This window comes from Solanum stenotomum, chromosome 3 (genome assembly GCF_019186545.1).
Source record: "Solanum stenotomum isolate F172 chromosome 3, ASM1918654v1, whole genome shotgun sequence".
NCBI lineage: Eukaryota > Viridiplantae > Streptophyta > Magnoliopsida > Solanales > Solanaceae > Solanum > Solanum stenotomum.
This window is the reverse complement of record NC_064284.1, coordinates 4,646,622-4,667,015: the sequence shown is the minus strand read 5'-3', so window position 1 is coordinate 4,667,015 and position 20,394 is coordinate 4,646,622. Positions and strand designations below refer to the sequence as shown.

Genomic DNA, 20,394 nt, shown 5'->3' with positions numbered 1-20,394 from the left:
TTGTGGCTATAAAAATTTTCTAAGGGATAAAAAAATTAAAAGTCATGTTGAGTTCTTTTGAAATTTTAAAAGCGTGTCATTTTTCTAATTAAAAAAAACATCATTACTTATTTAATTTGAAGGGAGGGAGTATATGATTGTATTAGCTTAGTGAATTTGAAGAAGAGTTTTTACAGAGAAAAAATTCCCAAATTTTCAATTTGATTTAGTAGTGTATTAGTTAATGGTAGAAAAAAATAATAATGAAAAAACAATAGTTTAACCAAGAGAATGTTTAAGTTCTGCTTACAGCCTTAAACATGACAGTTACAACGGATAACGGACAACTGAAGGTAACTGTAACAGAAAGGAGATTGGAATTTGCAAGTATAAAGAGCAACGGACTTACGTTTTTTTATCAACAAAATCAATTACAAGACTATGCTGATGAAAGATATCAGCTTAATCTTCTGGGCAACATGAAGCAAAATTTTAGTCTAGAGAGATGGACATTTATATGTACAAGTCTTGTATGATCGATCACAAAGTCGGCTGTATCTTTCTGAACCGCATGTATTCCAACAATTGAGAAGGTAATTCTGCTAAAAGCGATTGAACGACTGAGACATCTCCATCTGCGAATCGAAGAAAAGGCATCACATCAAACAGATGCATAATTTTCTGAAAGCTCTTAAAGAATGTTTTGTTTGATTATCTTTTTCTATTCACCGAGAAATTTATAATATGACCTACTTTGTACATCACGGAGGGGAACAAATTGTACTATATCACGAACAGCAACTCGTCCAGTTGTAGATTCTAGCCTCTCTCCTTTATCAGCATCCAATATCTGTAAAAAGGAATCCACAATACAGCTAATGTAAAATGGATGACATAAAACGCAATGCTTGCTGAGGAAACAAGTTGTTGCACTTGCATACCTCCATTTCCTTAAAGTCTGCACCTCCAACCCCAACAATTAGAATTGACAATGGCAAATCCGCTGCCTGAACAAGAGCGTCCTTTGTTTCTTGGAGATCTGTTATTACTCCATCCTGGAATTTTTCTATAATATAATCAGAACAGGAAGACATAGGACATTCAGTTATAAAAAGAAAACGTCCTCAATGGATTAACCCCAACTCAAATTAGATAGAGTTTGATTTCCACTGTGAAAGGATCTATGAACTATAACTGTGACTGGTTTAACTCAAGACAATAACAGATGATGGTTAGCATTTCACTTGAAAGGTCAAAAAAAAAAATACTCATCAGGAAAACGGAGGAAGATATATAACATAGAAAATGAAATGTACCGTGATAATTAACAAAACGAAATACTTCCGCTCACTGTTCGTCAAAGACTGACTTGCTATATGTGCAGCAGAAGTAATCACTGGTCCAAATAAAGTTGGACCTGCAAGTGAAACATTATGAAGGGCACTAATGTATGCCATCATGATACCCTGGATTCCTTCCACCTAGAGTTAAAAAAAGGGCTGAAATTTATAAAATGAATAAGATACAGAAAGCTAAAGCAAGTCCATAAATGTGGAAGTACATAAGGCTCTTTAGGTACCTCACAGTAAGTACTGCTACCGTTTAAGTTGAAGCAATGAGAAACTGGGCCATCAATTGGCCGTGCTCCAAACCCCCAAGCAGGAAAACGTTTGTCTGAATCATAAAACTGCAATACCTCCCCAACATCCAGGATTGCCTGAAAGTGGGATTCTGGTAAGTATCTTACTTCATATGAAGGGAAATATTATTACAACTGAGAATATTTTCTTACTCTCTGATAAGCATTTGGTCGTCCTGAAGGGTCAATATAATGTAATGAATCAGGGAGCCGTGGATTTCCATTGGAAGCTGACAAACAATAATTCAGGCAAAAAAGAATACAGGCTCAGATACAAGTTAAGCAAGAATACAAACATTAACATACATAACTTTTTTTTAAAGATAAGGGTAACTGCGTATTCACAAAAGGTTCATCATCAAAAAAATGATGAGCATAGGCCACTTATTTTTTTCTGAATAATAATCGTCTGTGTATACATACGATACAGAAAATTATTGAGAAAATGTAATAATTTTCCAGGGTCTTTTGCATAAGAGGGGTGGGGTGGGGTAGGGGGTTAGGGCAGATCAGGATGAGCTTCACATCTATAACTCTTGTTATTATTTCTGGTAATAATAATAATAAGAGTTGACAGCAGAGGCATCAACCTTTGGTGTCTCAATCCAGCCCCCTGTGCATCCTAATAAGGAAGAGGTTGGAATTTGTCTAAATAAATTGTACCATTGATGAAGACGACAAATATGAATTCCATGCTTAGCTATGGAAACAAAGAAAGACTTGCGAGAATCTGTTTCTATATATATGTACATATCAATGCACAACCACATACCAGTAAAGTCAATGGCCACCATGAAGTTGAGTTCATAGCCAAACGCCAAGTAATCAAGGAATGTATACTGTATTTTCTCAGAATAGCTTTCCACGAAAAGTTGACTCTTTAGAACCTGGATAGAAATCATGTGATTGTCATGATCAAATAAGCTTAGCTGGCAGTCGCGTTGTCTGATTAACGAGCTCTTTACCTTGTTTTCTTGTTTTGGTCCCATAGCAGTTGGTATAAAAAGATTTGCACCAGTACCCGCAGAATGCAACTTTTCTAAATCTAATAGTGACTTCTGAATCTTTCTGACAATCAGTAGAAATACTGTCAGCTTCCCGTCTGTAGAGGTCAGAAATGAAGAAGAGACGAAAAAGCTTACCCAATTAAACTATGCTTGCCATTGCTATTGAAGTCATAACACTCGATAATTAATGGGTTCTCCTGCATCAATTCAAATGTTTCTAAATGGAAAATCAAAGAACAAACATTGTGCCATGCGTCATACCATATATAGAGTAAATGATAATTTCCTCGGGGGAAAATATATTATCAATCACATCTTTTAAAATAAATGAATTCATAAAGTATAGCCCCTCAAAATCAAAACAATTAGATACTTTGATGAGTAAAGTTCGTTTGTATTGCACAGAAGGTAAGATCCCATAGACATCTACAGAATCCCATCAACACAAGATACTATTGCTAATGCAATCATAAAGTCAAAAAAAGACAGCTGATTTCAAGTTTTAGAGAATAGATGGGTGAAATATTATCTGTAAGAGAACAAAAGATCGCCAAAAGTGAGTTTGGAAGTTTCATCATTTAAAGTATAAATTTATTCTTCTGCACAGAATTCATATGGAAAAATACTAGCAATGTTTTCTGAACTTGCCTAAAGACCTAGAAAAAGGTCAGCACATTGCCCCTATAGCTCATAAGATACCTTATTTACTTGGAATATCATATAGTTCCCGACCAAGAAAAAAAATCTTTAAATGATTTTTTACCCTCTTTTTCAGGGTTCTATTATCCCAGGAAACATAACACAATCTTAAGAAAATAGAAAATTGATCACTCAAAAAAGCATTGTCTTGTACCTTACTTCCAATTTGTTGAATTTTCAAGAACACCGGTTTCCAGGTGGGTGAATGATCATTTTTCATCACTTCTGTTTTGCAAATTGGAACGACAATTCCACTTTCAGTAGTTTTGGATACCACCAGAAATGGATCCTGCCAAACGCAAAAGAATTATGTATATCAGCAATTCAGCATCATATGATTCAAAATGATAATAGATAAATACTATTCTGATGAGTTTTGTACACTTTTTGAAAACAAATCCTTCGATTCCAATTCTGAACATCTTAATTTCAACTCGACAGTAGTCTTTGAGCTGATACTTTCTTCAGCAAAAATTGTAAGCTTGCCAAACTTCCGTGCATGTGCTTGACCAGAAAATTGTTCGCCACTTACAAGGTCCATGGTCAGGGATCTGTCAGATTTTGTGACAATCTACAAGAAAATATGTTTAACATTCACTTGATTAATAGAAAAAATAACCTCACAATTACAATGACATAAACTACAATGGCGAACACCAGAACTTACTTGAATCCAAAGATAGTTGGAAAGAATAGTTTTAAGCAAGTTACACAGAGATGAAATATAAATAGGTTCAGTGCTTGTAACCTTATCCGACAAAAAAATTCATAACCTCTTGAAAGATAAAGTAAATGGTATGTATGGAAAAGCAGATAGGCAACGCTGTAGCTACCCACCAACAGGAAATCCATATCGAATAGTGGCAAAAATGTTATTGCACCCAAGTAGGTATTGACAATTGGACTGTGAACAATCTATTCCAGGTCTCAACTAAATAGTGGAGCGCATATCCATAACCAAGTACTACACAATGTAATTAGTAGAAAAAACTCGAGCTGAAATGTGTCTTCGCTTTACTGTTCAGTCAGCAGACCAATAATAGCCTCAGTAGTAAACCCGTTGTCTACACTTCTAGCAGAAAACTATGGCGATAATACAATTTCAGGAAGAGAAGTTGTGATTGAAAAAGGTTGAACACCTGAGCCAATGTGCAACTGGCCTCACCAAGAAAGTCCTGCTCCTCCAGTTTAAGCATCTGCATTAATTATATAAACTTCCATGATTTGTAGGATCTTTTCTGTGAAAGCACTTGAATGAGCATTAAAAGCAAATGATTTTATACCATGTATCCTTTCATTTTTTTAACAAAATATATAACACATGACTGTATCTTCTACTCTCTAATAGCATTTGCAAAGACAATGCATTAGAAATTTTCCATAATAGGCAAACAAAAGCAAATTCAAAGCGTATGATGGGTGCTCATATATAAGATGTGAAACTATTTTCCCTAGCTCCAATTAGATAAGAATTTAATAGAGAGCAAGAGAAAATGAAACCATAAATCTGGTTAGTTGTACAAATTATTTTTACTATTGATCTACTTTTTGTTTTAACAACTGATATTATCCACGGTGTACGTGAAGCAGTGACTCAATTTGAAAGATAAACATCACGGAGACAACTAGCTCCTAAGAAACAGAATATGTAGGACTTCTGAGACCAAGTAACTGCAAGGATCTCAAAAAGAAAGGCTCTCTTCAAGTATTAAAATGGAGGGGATACTTTTCACGTCTCGCCAGAGATGCCAAAAGAATGGGATTGTCAAATTAGAAGAAGACAGCTAAAAAGTGGCACGCGTAACTTAAAGGCAGGTGAGGTATGTCTAACTTAAAGTCAGGTGCTTATGAAATAGTCAAGGTTCTAACTGTTACAGCAACACCAAGAGAATTGCTTGAAGGTTTGGAACCCTTCCGTAAAAAGCGAAAAACATGACAAAGCTACAATGATCTGTAGCAATTACACCCAATATTATTTTTTAGCATGCTGCAAATATGAACTGTTGTTTTATGCATCATTCGTGTAAGTTATTGAAGGTGCATGTACACACACAAAAAATTCATGTACACATTATATATGCAGCTGTTTTACAACAGAGGTGACATGTTGATTTCAAAATCAAGCACATAAAGCAGCAGAGTAAACAACAAAAAAACATGGATTTGGACATTGTAAAGCACTCGGTATATAGCACATTAATTTGTTCAAAACACACTTCTATTAAGTCTTCTCCATATAATCAGCTTCAAGGTTCATGTAAAACATAAGTAGCTGTGCTTTCTATTCCATTTTATATGACATACCTTTCTTTTTAGTTTGTCCCAAGAAGAAATTTTTCTAAATTCAACTCTGTAATTTTAAACTTCCTATTTTACTCTTAAAAGGCATGCTCTTATAACCATAAAAATGGCGTACATATTTAAGATCATAAGTTCAAAGGATACTTTTGGTATGTGTGAAAAGTCTTTTTATCTTCTCTTAAACTATGTTAGGAGCCGGACACCACCATATGAAAGATAGAGGAAAGTTCAAATTTGCCTCTGAACAATCTGGATATGCTTAATTTTGCCATCCAGTTCACATTGGTTCCTCCATACCCTTGCCATTAGCAAATCATATTGTATTTTCCCTTACCATTAACTAAGCTCCTACATGAATATCTTAGACTCCATAAGTGAAAATTCTTCGAGAAAAAGGAACCAAATTTACTCTTCAACTTTTGTCTATGATTAATATTACCCTCAAGTTGGAGTGGTGTTAGGATCAAGGGCAAAAAACTTGACTTTTCTCTAATGATGGGGTGGGAGTGGAGGAGGGGGGAATATTACACCAAAATTCTAAGCGCAAAGTTGCTCAATTTCGGATGGACACAAATTTGATATGTTCCCCTATAAAATAAAGCTGAGAGAGGATTAACTAATTCAAAATTACAGGTTTGCCTGATATGATGACCACTGGTCAATTAATAACAAGACAAGGAAAAACTGTAATTATAATTAACAAAATTTTAGAGGGAGCAACATAAATACCTTGACATCTTGATTATGAAATTGAGTGTCAATATCATACACACGGAACCTGAAATAAAGGCAAGCTTGTCATATTATATTTGCTTGACAGAAACCAGGAAATAGAGTATCAAGACTCACACCAAATTCTGCACCGTCTCAAAATAATAAGCCATAGTATATTTTGTAATCCACTTTGGGTTCAATGAGTTCAGAACTACTTCAGTACGGGTAAGCTCTTTCAATGAACCATCTTTTTCTTTTGAATAAAGAACTGCCATAGGGTCACTCTGTAACAAACAAATCCTCAGTTAAGTTAGTAGCATGTTTATATTTTAAAGAAAGTACGTGAAATTTTGTTCACAAATGCAGCACCAAGAAAGCAATGAAACTGCACAATATTTATGACTTAACCCCTAGAGTCTATAATGTCCAAAGCTAGTAACATGTCTATATTAAAAAATGGACTACGATGCTTGAAGATACAAGATGTCTCATATTGACAAGGCATAATTCATACATCTTTAAAAATACCATTTATCAAAAACAAAGGGATAAAAGAGAATTCGTAATTTATATAACTAAAATATTTCCAAAGTCCAAAGAAATAGTTTCCAGAGAACTATGAGTGATGCTTAGATGACTATACTTCTTAGATAGGTGGACGTTAGTCCTTTTAAATATTAAAAAGTACCCAACACAATATCGAAATACAACTTAGCCAGTCAAACATCAAAGATGAGCTCAGAGCATACACCACACAGAAATCAAGAAGTTCTAGCTGGTCCAGGACCTAAGTTGCTCGAACTCAGGTGTCGGTGTCCGATATGGTGTAGATCTAGAGGTCGGATCCTTCATGATTCAAATTTTAAGATTCGGGGGTATGGATATGGATGCGGGGATTCACCTAAAAATAATTCAAATATATAAAAATAAATTATAAAACATGCCTAAACTATTTAGAAAGAAAGGCATGCACGAATCTTTGAGAGCAAGTTTGAATTTGTAATTATTATTAAGTACAAATGTATCTCCATATTGTTTTTTGGTGTAACATGGCTATTGCAAATGATATAGAGGCCAGAATAGACTTCTTGAGTTCATTGTACATTCAACAGCGTTGTTGAATCGTTAAAGCACCTTCTGGCTGCAGACTTCTTTAATACACCTATCTTTTAATGATAAAAATCACATGCCTAAATTATGATTTCACCCTAGCTTTTGTTTTGATTTCAGCAACCATTGTGTTGAGTCTTGAATTTCTCTATCGATTTTGGTCCAAGTACCCAAAATTGATTGTATATCCAGTTCGGTCCCAACACACACCCATATCGTGTCGACACGGGTGCATGACACCAAAAAGAAGAGTCTGTGCAACTTATTCAGGACTGCAAACCCAAAACCCAGTGTACTAATTATGGGCTTGTCCAGCAAGCAATATTTTAGAAGTTACCTGTACAAAGTAAATCAAAGACAAAAATGATATCAAGCTAGCAGGCAATACTCATATTACATGAAAATAACCTCTATGCTCGGTACCATTTTCTCGAGTATAGTTCCATTAAACTATATGGTTTACAGGGTGTCTTTAGAAGTTAGATTTGGAGAGTGAAGGACATTAGGCCGAACAGATGATATTCTGGGAGCGTTCATGTATGTAATAATACTGACAACATCTGTTCGGAAAAAATAAAACAAATTCCGAAGCAAGCATTTAATGTACCCTCATATTGGAAAAATGAAGCAATTCTTATTCAACAACATTATAAGAATAAATAAAAATCAACAACCATACTCAACACTAACAAAGATGATGATTCATACGATACTCCTGTTCTACTATATCACAACATACGAAAGTCAGCACTATCATTTACATAATCTAACACAAGTCAAATAAGCGACAAACCTTGGAAAGCACATCACGATCACGTAAGCTGGTAGCAGATAGAGACAACTGCAAATGTACAAATAAAGAAATATATTGTTTTTTAAAATCAATACTGAAAAATGAAGAGCAGATATTAATTATAGATAATGACCAAACCACTATAACGGTAAGCAGTTTGTACAGAGTGATAGAATTGCAATATGATGCTGATAATAAAACAGTAAATGAAAACCTGCATTATCAGTGTACATATGGACTGGATGAGGTAGCGTGCTTCACAAATAACCGCACCGCAATATTTATCTATTCATGAAAGTATTAGGTAAAACCGTAAAAGAATATATTACCTTTCTATACTTGAGTTGAATAGGTACAAAAGTACTTTGCATTTCCATCTCGCAATTGTTTAACTATAGCCATTAAATTGTACTTCTTTTCTAAGAATTTCTTCTATTTATTAATATCAAATGTGTGGGAAAATGTTGGAGATATTTTATGTTAATATTACAAATAATAACATTAAATTGCATGAAATATTATTTTTAGTGGCTACAATGGTGAAGGTGGCCATAGTTTCGCGTGTATATCTTGAATCAACTATCTTATGATCTACCCACTGATTAACCCAATAATAGGTCAAGTTATTAACCACTAACGGATGATCTCAAGTTCTTACAACTTCATTGCCCCACTAAACTCTTATTTATTCGATGTAAGAAATTCTATGCTTATAAACAAGAGTTTTTCTGCATCGTGATGATAATTTAAAAGTATAATAGTGTGCATCAAAAGTGAGATGTGATCGTGCAAAAAAGTTGTGAGAAAGAAAAAGCCTAAGCCTAAGCCTCCAACATATTTCCCATAAAAGAGCAGGTATTACTTGTGGGAGAAAGGGTCTTTGTACAAGAGCTTTGGACTCAACTAGTCCAGAGTTTGTTGAGTCTAACAACATCGAACTAGTTGTTGTATCCTAGTTCCTAGAAGAGACAAGTTGAAGAATTAATGCTATACCAATGAAAATATAGTGCAGTAGGTGTGGATCTTCAAAGAGAGCATGATATCCATGTTTCAACCTACAACATTTGTTCTTTTTCTTCTTTTTTCCAATTGTACTTGTATTTAGTCAACATCGACAGGCATTTAATTTCCTTCAGAAATAATCTAGATGAAAGTTAACCACTCACAATGAGTACCTAGTTATAGTACGAGTCCGGATGTAAGGAGTCCATGTCCATTTTGATCACCAATCAAATTTAGAGAGGGACATCTGATCGAGCTAGTGAATTAGTAATCACGGAGTAAGTCAGGTTTTCAAACGGTCAAATGCTAATTCAACTTGGAGTCCAATCTGGTCAATGGAATTTTCTTCCCAAATTATCACAATTCAACCACAAACCGGTAATACAGTGACAAATAAAGTGTAGTAGGCCTGAATCTGCTTAAAGAGAGCAAGATATATGTGTCTTTGTCTCACCCTAACAAATTTGTTTGTTTTTTTTTCCTTCTTTTCAATTGTACTTGTATTTTCCGACATATACAGGCATCCAAACTCCATTTATAATCTAGCATAAAATCAGCCACTCACAACAATTAACTAGCTATAGTACAAGTTCAATTTTAAGGAGTCCCTGCCTATTTCAATCACCAAAGGGATATCTAATCAAGCCAGTTATTCAAAATCACTGAGTAAGTCAATTAACAGTCAATGCCTATTAACTTGTAGTCCAATCTGCTCAAATGAATTTCCTCATCGAACTATATCATAAAATTCAACCATAAACCGAGAAACTAACTCCTCAAAATTAATTTTACACTGGTTAACAAAACATAGAGAAAATGAGATGTGAGTATAATTAAACAACATTGAATGAAAATCGAAGTAAATAGAGAGAAAGAGAGAGCCAAGTGCCTCGATCTGAGAGTAGAGGCCTTGGTAACCGCGAGACTTAAGGAAAGCATCGACGGCTTCGTTAGGGGCGTTTGGTTGATTTCCTTGGTTAACTCCGGTACCGCCGACTGCCGACTGTCCACCGGCAACATCAGAGCAGCAATTTCCCATGGCCGCCGCTTTCAAAGAGATACAATTTCTCTCTCCTTTGCTGTGTGTTTCTGTGTAATATATATTTGTAACGGCTGTTCAACAATGGATTTTAGCAGAAATGAGACAACTTTGTGGGCCACCCCACTGACTCGGTTTTTCCGTTTAAACAAAAGCGCGTTTTTTCCAGATTAAAGTATGACTATTTTAAGTGTTTCGTTCCAAGAAAAATAAGGAAAAATAAATAGCAAATAATAAACCAGAGCAGAATGATAAGTACTCCTCCTCCTTAATTAGAAGTCTCAAATTCGAGTCTCCTTGATTTTGGAGTCACCTAGATTCACAGTTTTTATTGCTCATTCAATGTACAACCTCTTGATTCTTGAGATTAATTCTTTCAAAGTTTTCGAATTTGATTTAAAGATTAAGCAAGTGTCATTTGTTTAAGATATGACATCCGAGTGATCTCTACTGGAATATGAAACCCAAAGACTCACATTTCTTCTTTCTTGGTCAACAACCAAGTCCGCATTTACAACAAATCTCTCTTTCTTATACTTGGATAATGCTTGTTTTTTCACACACCTACTTTTTGATAACAAAAAAACAAAAGAAATGAAGTTCTTTTTCTTTTTACATCTTAGAAATTTCAAAATGAAATTCAGAGAGCTAACAATTTTCTCATTTTTTTATGATTTACTATTTGATGTCCGCATTGAAGTCGAACTAATTTGTATTTGAGTCATGTAGAAGGGAAGCTCTTCCTATCAAAGACTTTTTCATATTCAGAGTTCGAAATCAAATTATTTAACTAAAAGAGAAACGACTTCGTTCACTACATTACATTGCATCCTTTGTATTAAAGAGAGCTAATAATAAACTTTCGATTTAAATTTTATATCCAAAGATTTTTTTTCTTCTCTTCTCTCTGCCTATCAAAACAAATACTAATCCTCTAAATCAATCTACTTATGTTACATGTTTAAGTCTTCGGAAATCATTTTTTTCACAAAATATTTCATTTAGACACTCGAATCAACTGACTTTATTTCGATTAAACACCTCAACTCCTAATAAGATATTGTTCCAACTAGACACTTTTGATCAAATTTTGAAGAAAAAAATTATGTATTTTCATTCGTCTATTAAATAGTTAAATCAACCATATAAAATATGTTATCTCCTTTGATTATATGCATCAATCTCAAGTAAAAATGTATTAGGTTTACGGTAAAAGCGAATGTGTACAATTGAAACTTGATATATTTTATATTACTTAATACACGAATGAAAATATACGCAAAAGATCTTTCAAAATCTGAATTAAAAGTGTCTAATTGAAACACTTTATTAGGAATTGAGATATTCAATTGAAACATAACTTAATTCGAGTATTTGAATAACTAAATAATACTTAGTTTAGAAAATGTCCAGCGCTAAGTGACCCTACATGCTGATTAATTATTGTATTAGTTTAGAAATTAAAGACCATGTGAATTGACATGTAAGCATTGCAAAGCTTTTTGGAAGCAACACTTTTTTATCTGCTCCACTTTGTTGCATGTAATTATAGAAATTGGACGACTTCTCTGTCTCCATGTTAACTCTCTTTAATTTAATTAGTGTCAATGATGTTTAATAACCAAAGTCTAAATGGAACAACCCACGAAAGTTTAAAGAGTTTGCCACTATACTTTCGTAAAAATACTATTCCCGCCGTTTCTCTCCTTCCACTTGAATAAAGAAATGAATATTCGCTTGCAGTGCCTCTTAGTCTTTTATTTTAATATGTTCTTGAATGTCTACGACAATTTCTTAATAAAGACAAGTCTTTTTCGATGTTGAGAGATATCCTTTCCTACTTACTAAATCATATCATGGGAAGCACAAAGTAGTTTACCCGATAAATTGAGTTGTTGGCCATGTAACCCACGCCTGAAATTACTATCAAATTTACATGCATGGGTCATTATTATTAAATAAATAGACAACACAATCATCCTCCATCAAATTAGTCTTTTCTTTAAAAGAAAGCAACCAAAAAGCCAAATTAATGAAGTGATCTATACATCTGGCAAGCCTTTTTTACTTTTTAGAGTGTGATTGGTGTAGACCTAGACCTCTTCATGGAAATTCATTCGTTTATTGAGAGCAAATGTAAAAGTATTTTGCCCACGCCACAACATTCAATATATATAGTACTAAATTTTGTCAAGACTTATCATGGTTAAATGATTTAATATTAAATATTAATTAATCATAATTAAATGATAAAATCTGTGTAAATACGCATCTATTATTAAGTTTGTGTATACATCATTCATTTCATGTATGCACTGACATACTAAATAATATGTTTCATCCTTCTCATAATATTATTATTAAATGTAAAACTGATCCACACATTTAAAATCTCTGAGTTTGATATATGATATATCAAAGCTCAGTTTCGAAGGAAATCTTAGTAACTCAATTAATTTTACCTGAACTTTCACCTTGTTAGTGAGGGTTCAATTGTAATCATACACCCCCCACCCGGGCAAATTTGCCCTTCCTCTACCCCCATTTTTCTTTTAAAAAAAGGTCTAGTTTCTGGTCAGCGAACAGGTAAACCACTAGAGATGGGCGTTACTGGTCATAGTGGAGCAGATATAGTTAGATAAGATGTGAATCTGACCTAATAAGACGAATGGCATCCTAATTTTCTCTGGAAGAACACACACTTTTGGATAAAGGTTGTGTCCTGGACAACATCTTTTCCATGCTACCACAGATATCAGGTAACTTAATTCACAAAGACTAGACGATAATAACAACTCTATTTAGTGTCTGGTTTCCCTTGGTGGTGCCTACAGCAGTCAACTAACTGACATACCTATGAGTTAAAAAAGGAGGTAAAATGTTTCTGAATGGTACAGAGCCTTTTTCCACAGCTTCTGCATTCATTTAAACACAGCACAAGAAAAGATGACACTGCTTAACATTTCTTTTTAAATCACCTGCAGTATCAGAGTCCACGCGGTGAATTTCTTTGGTCTAAGACCTCAATATTTCTTTCCGGTGATAACTTCCAAAAATCAATGGGAACAATGAGTGCTAAAATGGAAAGGGAAACACCTTTTTAAGCACCTCAAACGATTTTATGAAATCCAATGTTCAAGTCAGATGATATAGAAATGAGGACTGGGAGGGCATGGTGCCAAACAGCTTTGAAGACTCGCCTATTATGAGCTCTAATGGACAGGCAAGGTTCGTGAGAATTGTACCGTATATCAAATATGTGAATGGCAGGATCAACTGAGCCAGATGTAATGTACAAACCATCAGGTGACCAAGCCTGATTTATAAGAGCCGAGTGTGAGTCACTGCTTTCTTGTTTCCACCCAAAGGAATGGGTCTCTGCTTCCCTTGACCTAAAGTCAAACAAGCGAAGCTGCTTCTCTAAGGTCCTGCAGTGGATTAGAGAAAGCAAAATGAAAATATATCAGCTTATTTAAATTTTCCTGATCAAATTATATATGCTTTTAAGATAATAATTCAAATCAGACTTGTCACATAATGAGAAAATTGTTCAAAAAATAAAACAGGCTTTACACTACGACAACTAAGCCTCAATCCCATACACTATTTGAGGTTTTCTATGTGAATCCTCAATATCCATTTCACTCATTTTGTACCCGTTCTGTTAATGGCATAATTTGTAAAGAGAAATTAGTGCTTTCTACATTTTCAATATAAAAGGTTCTTTACATTTTCTACTAGCAAACAATATTTAAACAAACTAAAGATTCTTGCCAAACACCAGCCCAAACGTAAGTGTACCAATAAAACTAAACATTAATCCCAACTAGTTAATATCCCTGATCAGAGGATCTTTCACTTCCATCGTTTATATCCTTAGCTAAGTTCCTGTGGAGTCTTAGACTGTAGCTCTTTTCTGACAAATTTCTCCCACGTGATTTTAGGTCTAGTTTATCATCTTTTTCTTAAAAGAACCAGTACACACAAAAAAATGTAGATGGTAACCTTGCACTAAGCCAGTGCTATAGAATGAAGTTACAAGTTGTGCAATTCCCTATCATATCTGACATTGCACATGTGCAAAAATACAACACATTGTGTGCTTTGGAGGACAAGTGAATGGGAAATAGCAAGAAAACCCATTACTACGTAAAAGAAATATCTACATAATGAAACATGCACATAATGGAAATAAAGAATATAATATGCACATAATGAACATGTTCATAGAATGACCATAATGGTAACTTACCCTGTCTGAATCATAAATAGATTCAAGTCACATGGATTAGGAAGAACACTCATGCATTTACTTTCTACTTGGTGCTTGTAACCAATTCTCTGAGCTGGTAAATCAAATCCAAATATACGCTTATCGGCACCAGCAGACATCACAACTTTCTTATGCTGCAAACCGGCAACTCCCATTACAGCAGAAGAATGCTGGCAATGCAACTCTTTAGGCTTCCATGAATGTTCTCCATCTTTATTGGTCCACAAGATAACGGCATGATCACAACCACCAGTAACAAAACAGCCCTCCTTCCATGGCATGAACTCTATGTTGTTAATGATCCCTTTGACATGGGGCTTACCCTCCAAGAAATTCACTTGCATATCCTGTTAATACACCAGGATATGAGAACAGAGGACAGATAAAATCTAAAAGTCTTTTGACATAGAGTATGCAAGAGATACAATCAAACGTGACATAACCAAGTGTAAGGCTCGAAAGTATGTAATTGTGAGAATGACAAAGACAAGAAAAACAATGCACCTATAGTTCATAGAGTTTAGGCTGGAGGAGCAACATATAAGTATCGGTCTTACCTGATGGGTTCCCATGGTATTTTATCTTCAGTAGAGGGAAGAGATCTCAGAGTTTTTCTATGTACTTGTATACTTGACAGAGGACATATTACACCCCTCTTGGATGTTTACTTTTTAACTAAGGTCTAAAAATCAAACATGCTGCTGCCTCTGTAATTTTAAATATTGTTTCTTTTTGAAGCAAAATTGTGCAATAGAGAAAGACATAGATCCCTGAACCTTACAGTAATCTCCATTCTTTCCTAAGATTTTAAATCATGATTTACGCATGTTTCTACTACAATAAACCTCGTCCTTATGGCAAAACTGGTCAGTCAACCTGGAAAAAAGAACTAATACTGCACTGACACCACTCTCCAACTCTTTAGCCAATTATCTCCTTCCGAATTTCTTTTATTTCACTTTATGAGATTCCATGAAATATTATTAAGTGGGCATCTAAAAATGTTTCAAGAGCTGTACACACTCATTGAGCATTCAACAATCAATATTATAGAGTGTAGCAGAGAAACAAAAGCAGGTAACAAGTGTAGCCCAAGGATTTTATAGTTAGTAGTGAAAATAAAATCAACTTATGGGTTTGGACATATAAGGAGATTAGGTAGTTATTCTATGTTGTTGGCCTTATTAATCACAGATGAATGAGTAATCATCAATCAGCAAAAGAAAACTAGCCCCAATTAGCATTGATTACATAACCAAGAACATCATAAGTGACAAGCAACAAAACAATGCTCCCTCCTCCCCTCACCCCCCTCCATCTCTCTCTATGTGTTGGTGCCTCTAGATAAAGAAATTACGTTAATGAGGGAGGAAAGTACGAGGGTCCTCAATTTTTTATGTAGAACAGTAAAGTGAATACCACAAATTAGGCCAGTACCCTCATACACACAGAGGATATGAAAATTTCCAAAAACCATAAACAAAATTTTTGTTTATCCTACAAGCTCTCACTCAACAAATTTTTTGTTCTGAGTCTTTTTTTATCCTTTCATCTATTAAACCATTAGAAAATACATTCTCATACACCACCCTACGCATATAGATTAAGATTAGAAGTGAAACAGGATTTTATCATATGTCATGCCCATGCACACAGACTTTTTCAATCATGCAGATTTTACAGTGATGATAATCGCCATATAACTTCATAATTTCCTAGAAATACCTCTTTTCCCTTGTTAAGATTCAATATTGAAATTTGTGAATCCCCCTCATCAGCGCGGTACACAGAAAAAAGGCTGCTTCCTTCTGGATGCCAGGCTACGTCTTCTGGCCATCTTTTACACTTGTGGGTAAAGCAATCAGTGCTACTGAGAAGATTGGCACATGACCTGAATATCAAAGCGAGACAGCATCAAAATAGAAGTATTTAGTGATGCAAAGGGAAGACAAATTAACATTTTTAAAGCTATTGCTTATTAAGTGGCAGAAAAAGATACAGATGCAGCTCTAGTAGTTGGATGTTAGAAATTTGGCATACCCCCTATCCTGCACCTGCCACAAGTTGACAACCCCATCCAGCGCACTGCATGTTAAGGAACTCTGAGTGAGACTGAAAGTTGAAAATTGTATGAGAAACATTAACAGGCTATTCTATACATATATATAAAAGAGAGAGAGAGAGAGAGAGAGAGAGAGAAGGGACAAGCTCTGCTCTACAGTTGGTCCATCCATAATTCATTAAAGATCTAGAAGCAATAAACAAAATGCATCCACAATCACAATTGTCATCTACAAAGAGTGGATAAACTTCTAATCTACCTGCTCGCAAAAAGTTGATCATTAGTAGGGCACAAGACAATATTTCTCAGCTTTCGCGTGTGTTGACTAGGTATGACACTGGTTGTCTGGCATTGTAGCTTGCTTGCTGAAGAGGATCTACCTATCAATGGAATCAGCTCTTTATGCTCTATTTGTTCTATATTCACAAAGCGAAGATGACAAACAAGCTCGTCAGATGGTAATTTTATATGAAAATAGTATGTCAGAGTGAATGTTAGAACATGCTAGTATCAATAGATCAGATGTAACAAATATAGTATTACCAGACTTCCTTTTTGTTCCTTTATGTTCAACATCAGCAGCTCCGGTGTCAGGAGGGGTTTTCGCGCTCTTATCTGCTTTTGACCTTACGATACGAGTGTTACGAAAAGAAAAAACTGAGCCTCCAGCACAAGAGTCAGAAAAACATGGGGTGGGACTAGATTCTTCCATCTTCAAATGCAGAGAACCCTTTGGTTTCATGTCAGGAATGATAAGTAGTGGTTTTGCTCGGGGAGGCTTTCCGGAATCATCATTGTTTTTCTGAAAAGGTCTTGCTAATTTTTTATCAAGTGTTGAAGATTTCTTAAGTGGCACAGTGTTGTCTTTGTCAGGTTGAGGTTCACACTCAGAGAGGCTTTCAGAAGAATCATCACTTATCTGGATAGGACTCATGGATCGTCTTTCGACTTTCACTAGATTCAAGTCATTCCCATGATAGCTTGTGGATGTTGCCACAATGGCCTGGCCCCGGAGGCGAGCAAGTTGCTGTTGTGCCTCCTCTAAGTTCTTCTCTTTTTGTTCAAGCTGTAACTCATTCCAATGGGGGGGAGGGGGGATTGAAATATTAGTTATGGTCCCAAAGTAAGAGAAAGAACCCACACTATTTCAATTACATATTAAATTAGATATGAATCATCTGCCAGGTAATAGCCTACATTCAACAGATATCCCCTCGTGAGAACGCAAGAAAATAAGTAATAAACCCACTTATTTTCCAAGAAAACATTTCCCTTCGTACCAAACACACCCTAAATCCAAGGGCTTATCAGAATGGTATAGTAAGGTAGACACCTCTTGTACATGTACATACATATACACACCACACTCCACACTAAACTAAAAGGCTCCTATAACATAGACACATTGAAGTTCACTATTCTAAAAAAGCTCAAAGAAACGGAAATTTGAAGGCTTTTGGGATAAAGCATTAATTTTGGAGATTGAAACCATCCTTGGGGTTTGATAGAAACCAATAGCTTTGGCTCCTACCCTCTATTTGTCTTAAACAAATTCATTTAATATGTCAAAACCTAGTAACCAAAATGACCCATAAACTAAAATTCAGGTTCTTTCCATTTAAACTAAGACTTTAACACCAAATTCTCAAGAATCATCCTTTAAATATACCCGCATACAAAAGAGTGAAGTTCATCATTCAAGCAAAAACAAAAAGAGGGGAAATTTTTTTTAAAAAAAATGAGGCAAAAAAAGCGGTCCCCTCTCTCCATACCCCACCAAGTAAGGATCTTTAAAGCTTTAAACTTTCACCCATTATTAAAACTGAAAAAGGACATTAAATCATTAACAAAAAACTTGATTAGGATCCCAAAGAAGATAAACCTTGCAAGTATAATAAGCAATTGCTCTCCCAATTTTTTTCAACATTCTTACTACGTTGCTGAATGAGATCCACCAGCGCTTCTTCTTCATCCCTTCTTATACCCTTCTTATGTAGGGAAAACAAGTTCCACAAGTGGCATTCAACATTAGTTGTGTCCTCCCCACCCTCCAACACACCTCATCTTTACCCCAACCCCGTAGCCCCATCCTCACCACCCCACCACCCTTAACCCCTAACCCCCACCTCACATCGCATTTGTCTAGATTACATACAAATGAAATATTTCCCTTTGTACCGAACACACCCTTAATCAAGGGCTTATCAAGAATGGTATAGTAGGGTAGACACTTCCTGTACATGTACATACATATACACACCACACTCCACACAAAACTGAAAGCCCCCAATAACACAGACACATTGAAGTTCACTATTCTAAAAAACCTCATAGCAACAGAAATTTGAAGGTTTGTGAGATAAAGCATTGATTTTGGAGATTAAAAACCCTTTTAGGGGTTCGGTAGAAAACAATAACTTTGGCTCAAAACCACTATTTGTGTTTAATATGTCAATACCCAGTAACCAAAATGACCCATAAACTAAAACTCTGGTTCTTTCCATTTAAACTAAGACTTTACCACCAAATTATCAAGAATCAACCTTTAAACATACCCACAGACAAAACAGTAAAGTTCATCATTCAAGCAAAAACAAAAAGAGGGGAAATCCAAAAAAAATAAAAATGGAACAAACAAAGTAGTCCCTTCTCTACATACCCCGCCAAGTAAGAAACTTTAAAGCTTTAAACTTCCACCCATTACTAAAATCGAAAAAACATGACATTAAATCATTAAAAAAAAACTTGATTAGGGTCTGAAAGAAGATAAACCTCGCAAGTATAATAAGCGATTGCTCTTCCAATTTTTTCAACATTCTTAGTACGTTGCTCAATCAGATCCAACAGAGCTTCTTCTTCGTCCCTTCTTATACCCTTTGCTTCTTCTTCCCACATTTTTTTCCCTCCTCTTCTCAGTGTAGTGTTTGCAGTGCTTTCGCTTTCCACAAAGTTCAAAGTTTCGAAGATACCCGCGAAGTGTAGGGGGACTAGATATTATAATCGTGTTAAATTTTACTAGTAGTTAGTTAAAATACATTAGTAGTAATTAAATTAACAAGAGTTAAAGTACTCCCTCCGTCTATATTTACTTGTCTATCGTACTATTTTGAGATGTCTAATAATATTTGTTTAGTTTATAAGACTAATGAATAATTTATCATGTTATATTTATTTTACCCTTATTATTAAATATTATTTATTTTTTAATATTTAAATGACTTAAATTTAATAAGGATTATTTGATAAAATTACTATTATCATTTACTGCTTCTTAAATCTTAATCATTGTGTCAAATCAATTGTGAAGGATTATTATTGCACAGATAATATAATAAAAAAATCATGTTATATGATTGATTTGGCGTACAATTTTAATACTTAAGAATATAGACGAAAAGAATTGTTCTGAGATTGATCTTGAATCTATGGTGTTGATACGAATTTTTATTTGCTTTTTTGGTTTCTTGTAAGAAATTTTAGCAGGAGTATCCATTATGTGGTGTGATGAATTTATGTTTATAGTTATATAAGAAAGGAAGAGTTGTTATGAAAATAGTTTTTTTCTTTTGACTAATTAGATTGAACTGATATGATAATTTTTAATTGGTTTATTAACGTTTGATTATATTGACTCTTTTTTAATGTGTCACGTTATTTAACACGTAACATTAAAGTAGGCGTTTCAAATATAATGATCAACTTACTCACTTTTATTAAGATTTTTTAAAATAAATAATTAATGTTGATTTTTTTAATTATTACGGCGATGAAGACTC

The 20,394-nt window shown here is 34.6% G+C and overlaps 2 protein-coding genes across 2 annotated transcripts; both read right to left on the bottom strand.

Moving 5' to 3' along the window:
* Positions 1-240: 240 nt before the first annotated feature.
* On the bottom strand, positions 241-10,402 carry LOC125858530 (protein BONZAI 1-like). The gene is made up of 16 exons (XM_049538332.1): positions 10,134-10,402; positions 8,243-8,290; positions 6,475-6,623; positions 6,355-6,403; positions 4,464-4,520; positions 3,707-3,895; positions 3,479-3,613; positions 2,761-2,822; positions 2,584-2,686; positions 2,391-2,505; positions 1,772-1,848; positions 1,559-1,696; positions 1,296-1,460; positions 921-1,034; positions 733-829; positions 241-614 (listed from the first exon to the last, which is right to left on the bottom strand). Exons 1-16 carry the CDS (start codon positions 10,281-10,283, stop codon positions 520-522), a joined length of 1,743 nt encoding a protein of 580 aa, XP_049394289.1. The 5' UTR covers positions 10,284-10,402; the 3' UTR covers positions 241-519.
* A 2,823-nt stretch (positions 10,403-13,225) lies between these two features.
* LOC125859583 (uncharacterized) lies at positions 13,226-19,557 on the bottom strand. The gene is made up of 7 exons (XM_049539361.1): positions 19,391-19,557; positions 17,162-17,684; positions 16,878-17,034; positions 16,597-16,641; positions 16,282-16,447; positions 14,536-14,903; positions 13,226-13,711 (listed from the first exon to the last, which is right to left on the bottom strand). Exons 1-7 carry the CDS (start codon positions 19,511-19,513, stop codon positions 13,393-13,395), a joined length of 1,701 nt encoding a protein of 566 aa, XP_049395318.1. The 5' UTR covers positions 19,514-19,557; the 3' UTR covers positions 13,226-13,392.
* Between the last annotated feature and the right edge of the window lie 837 nt (positions 19,558-20,394).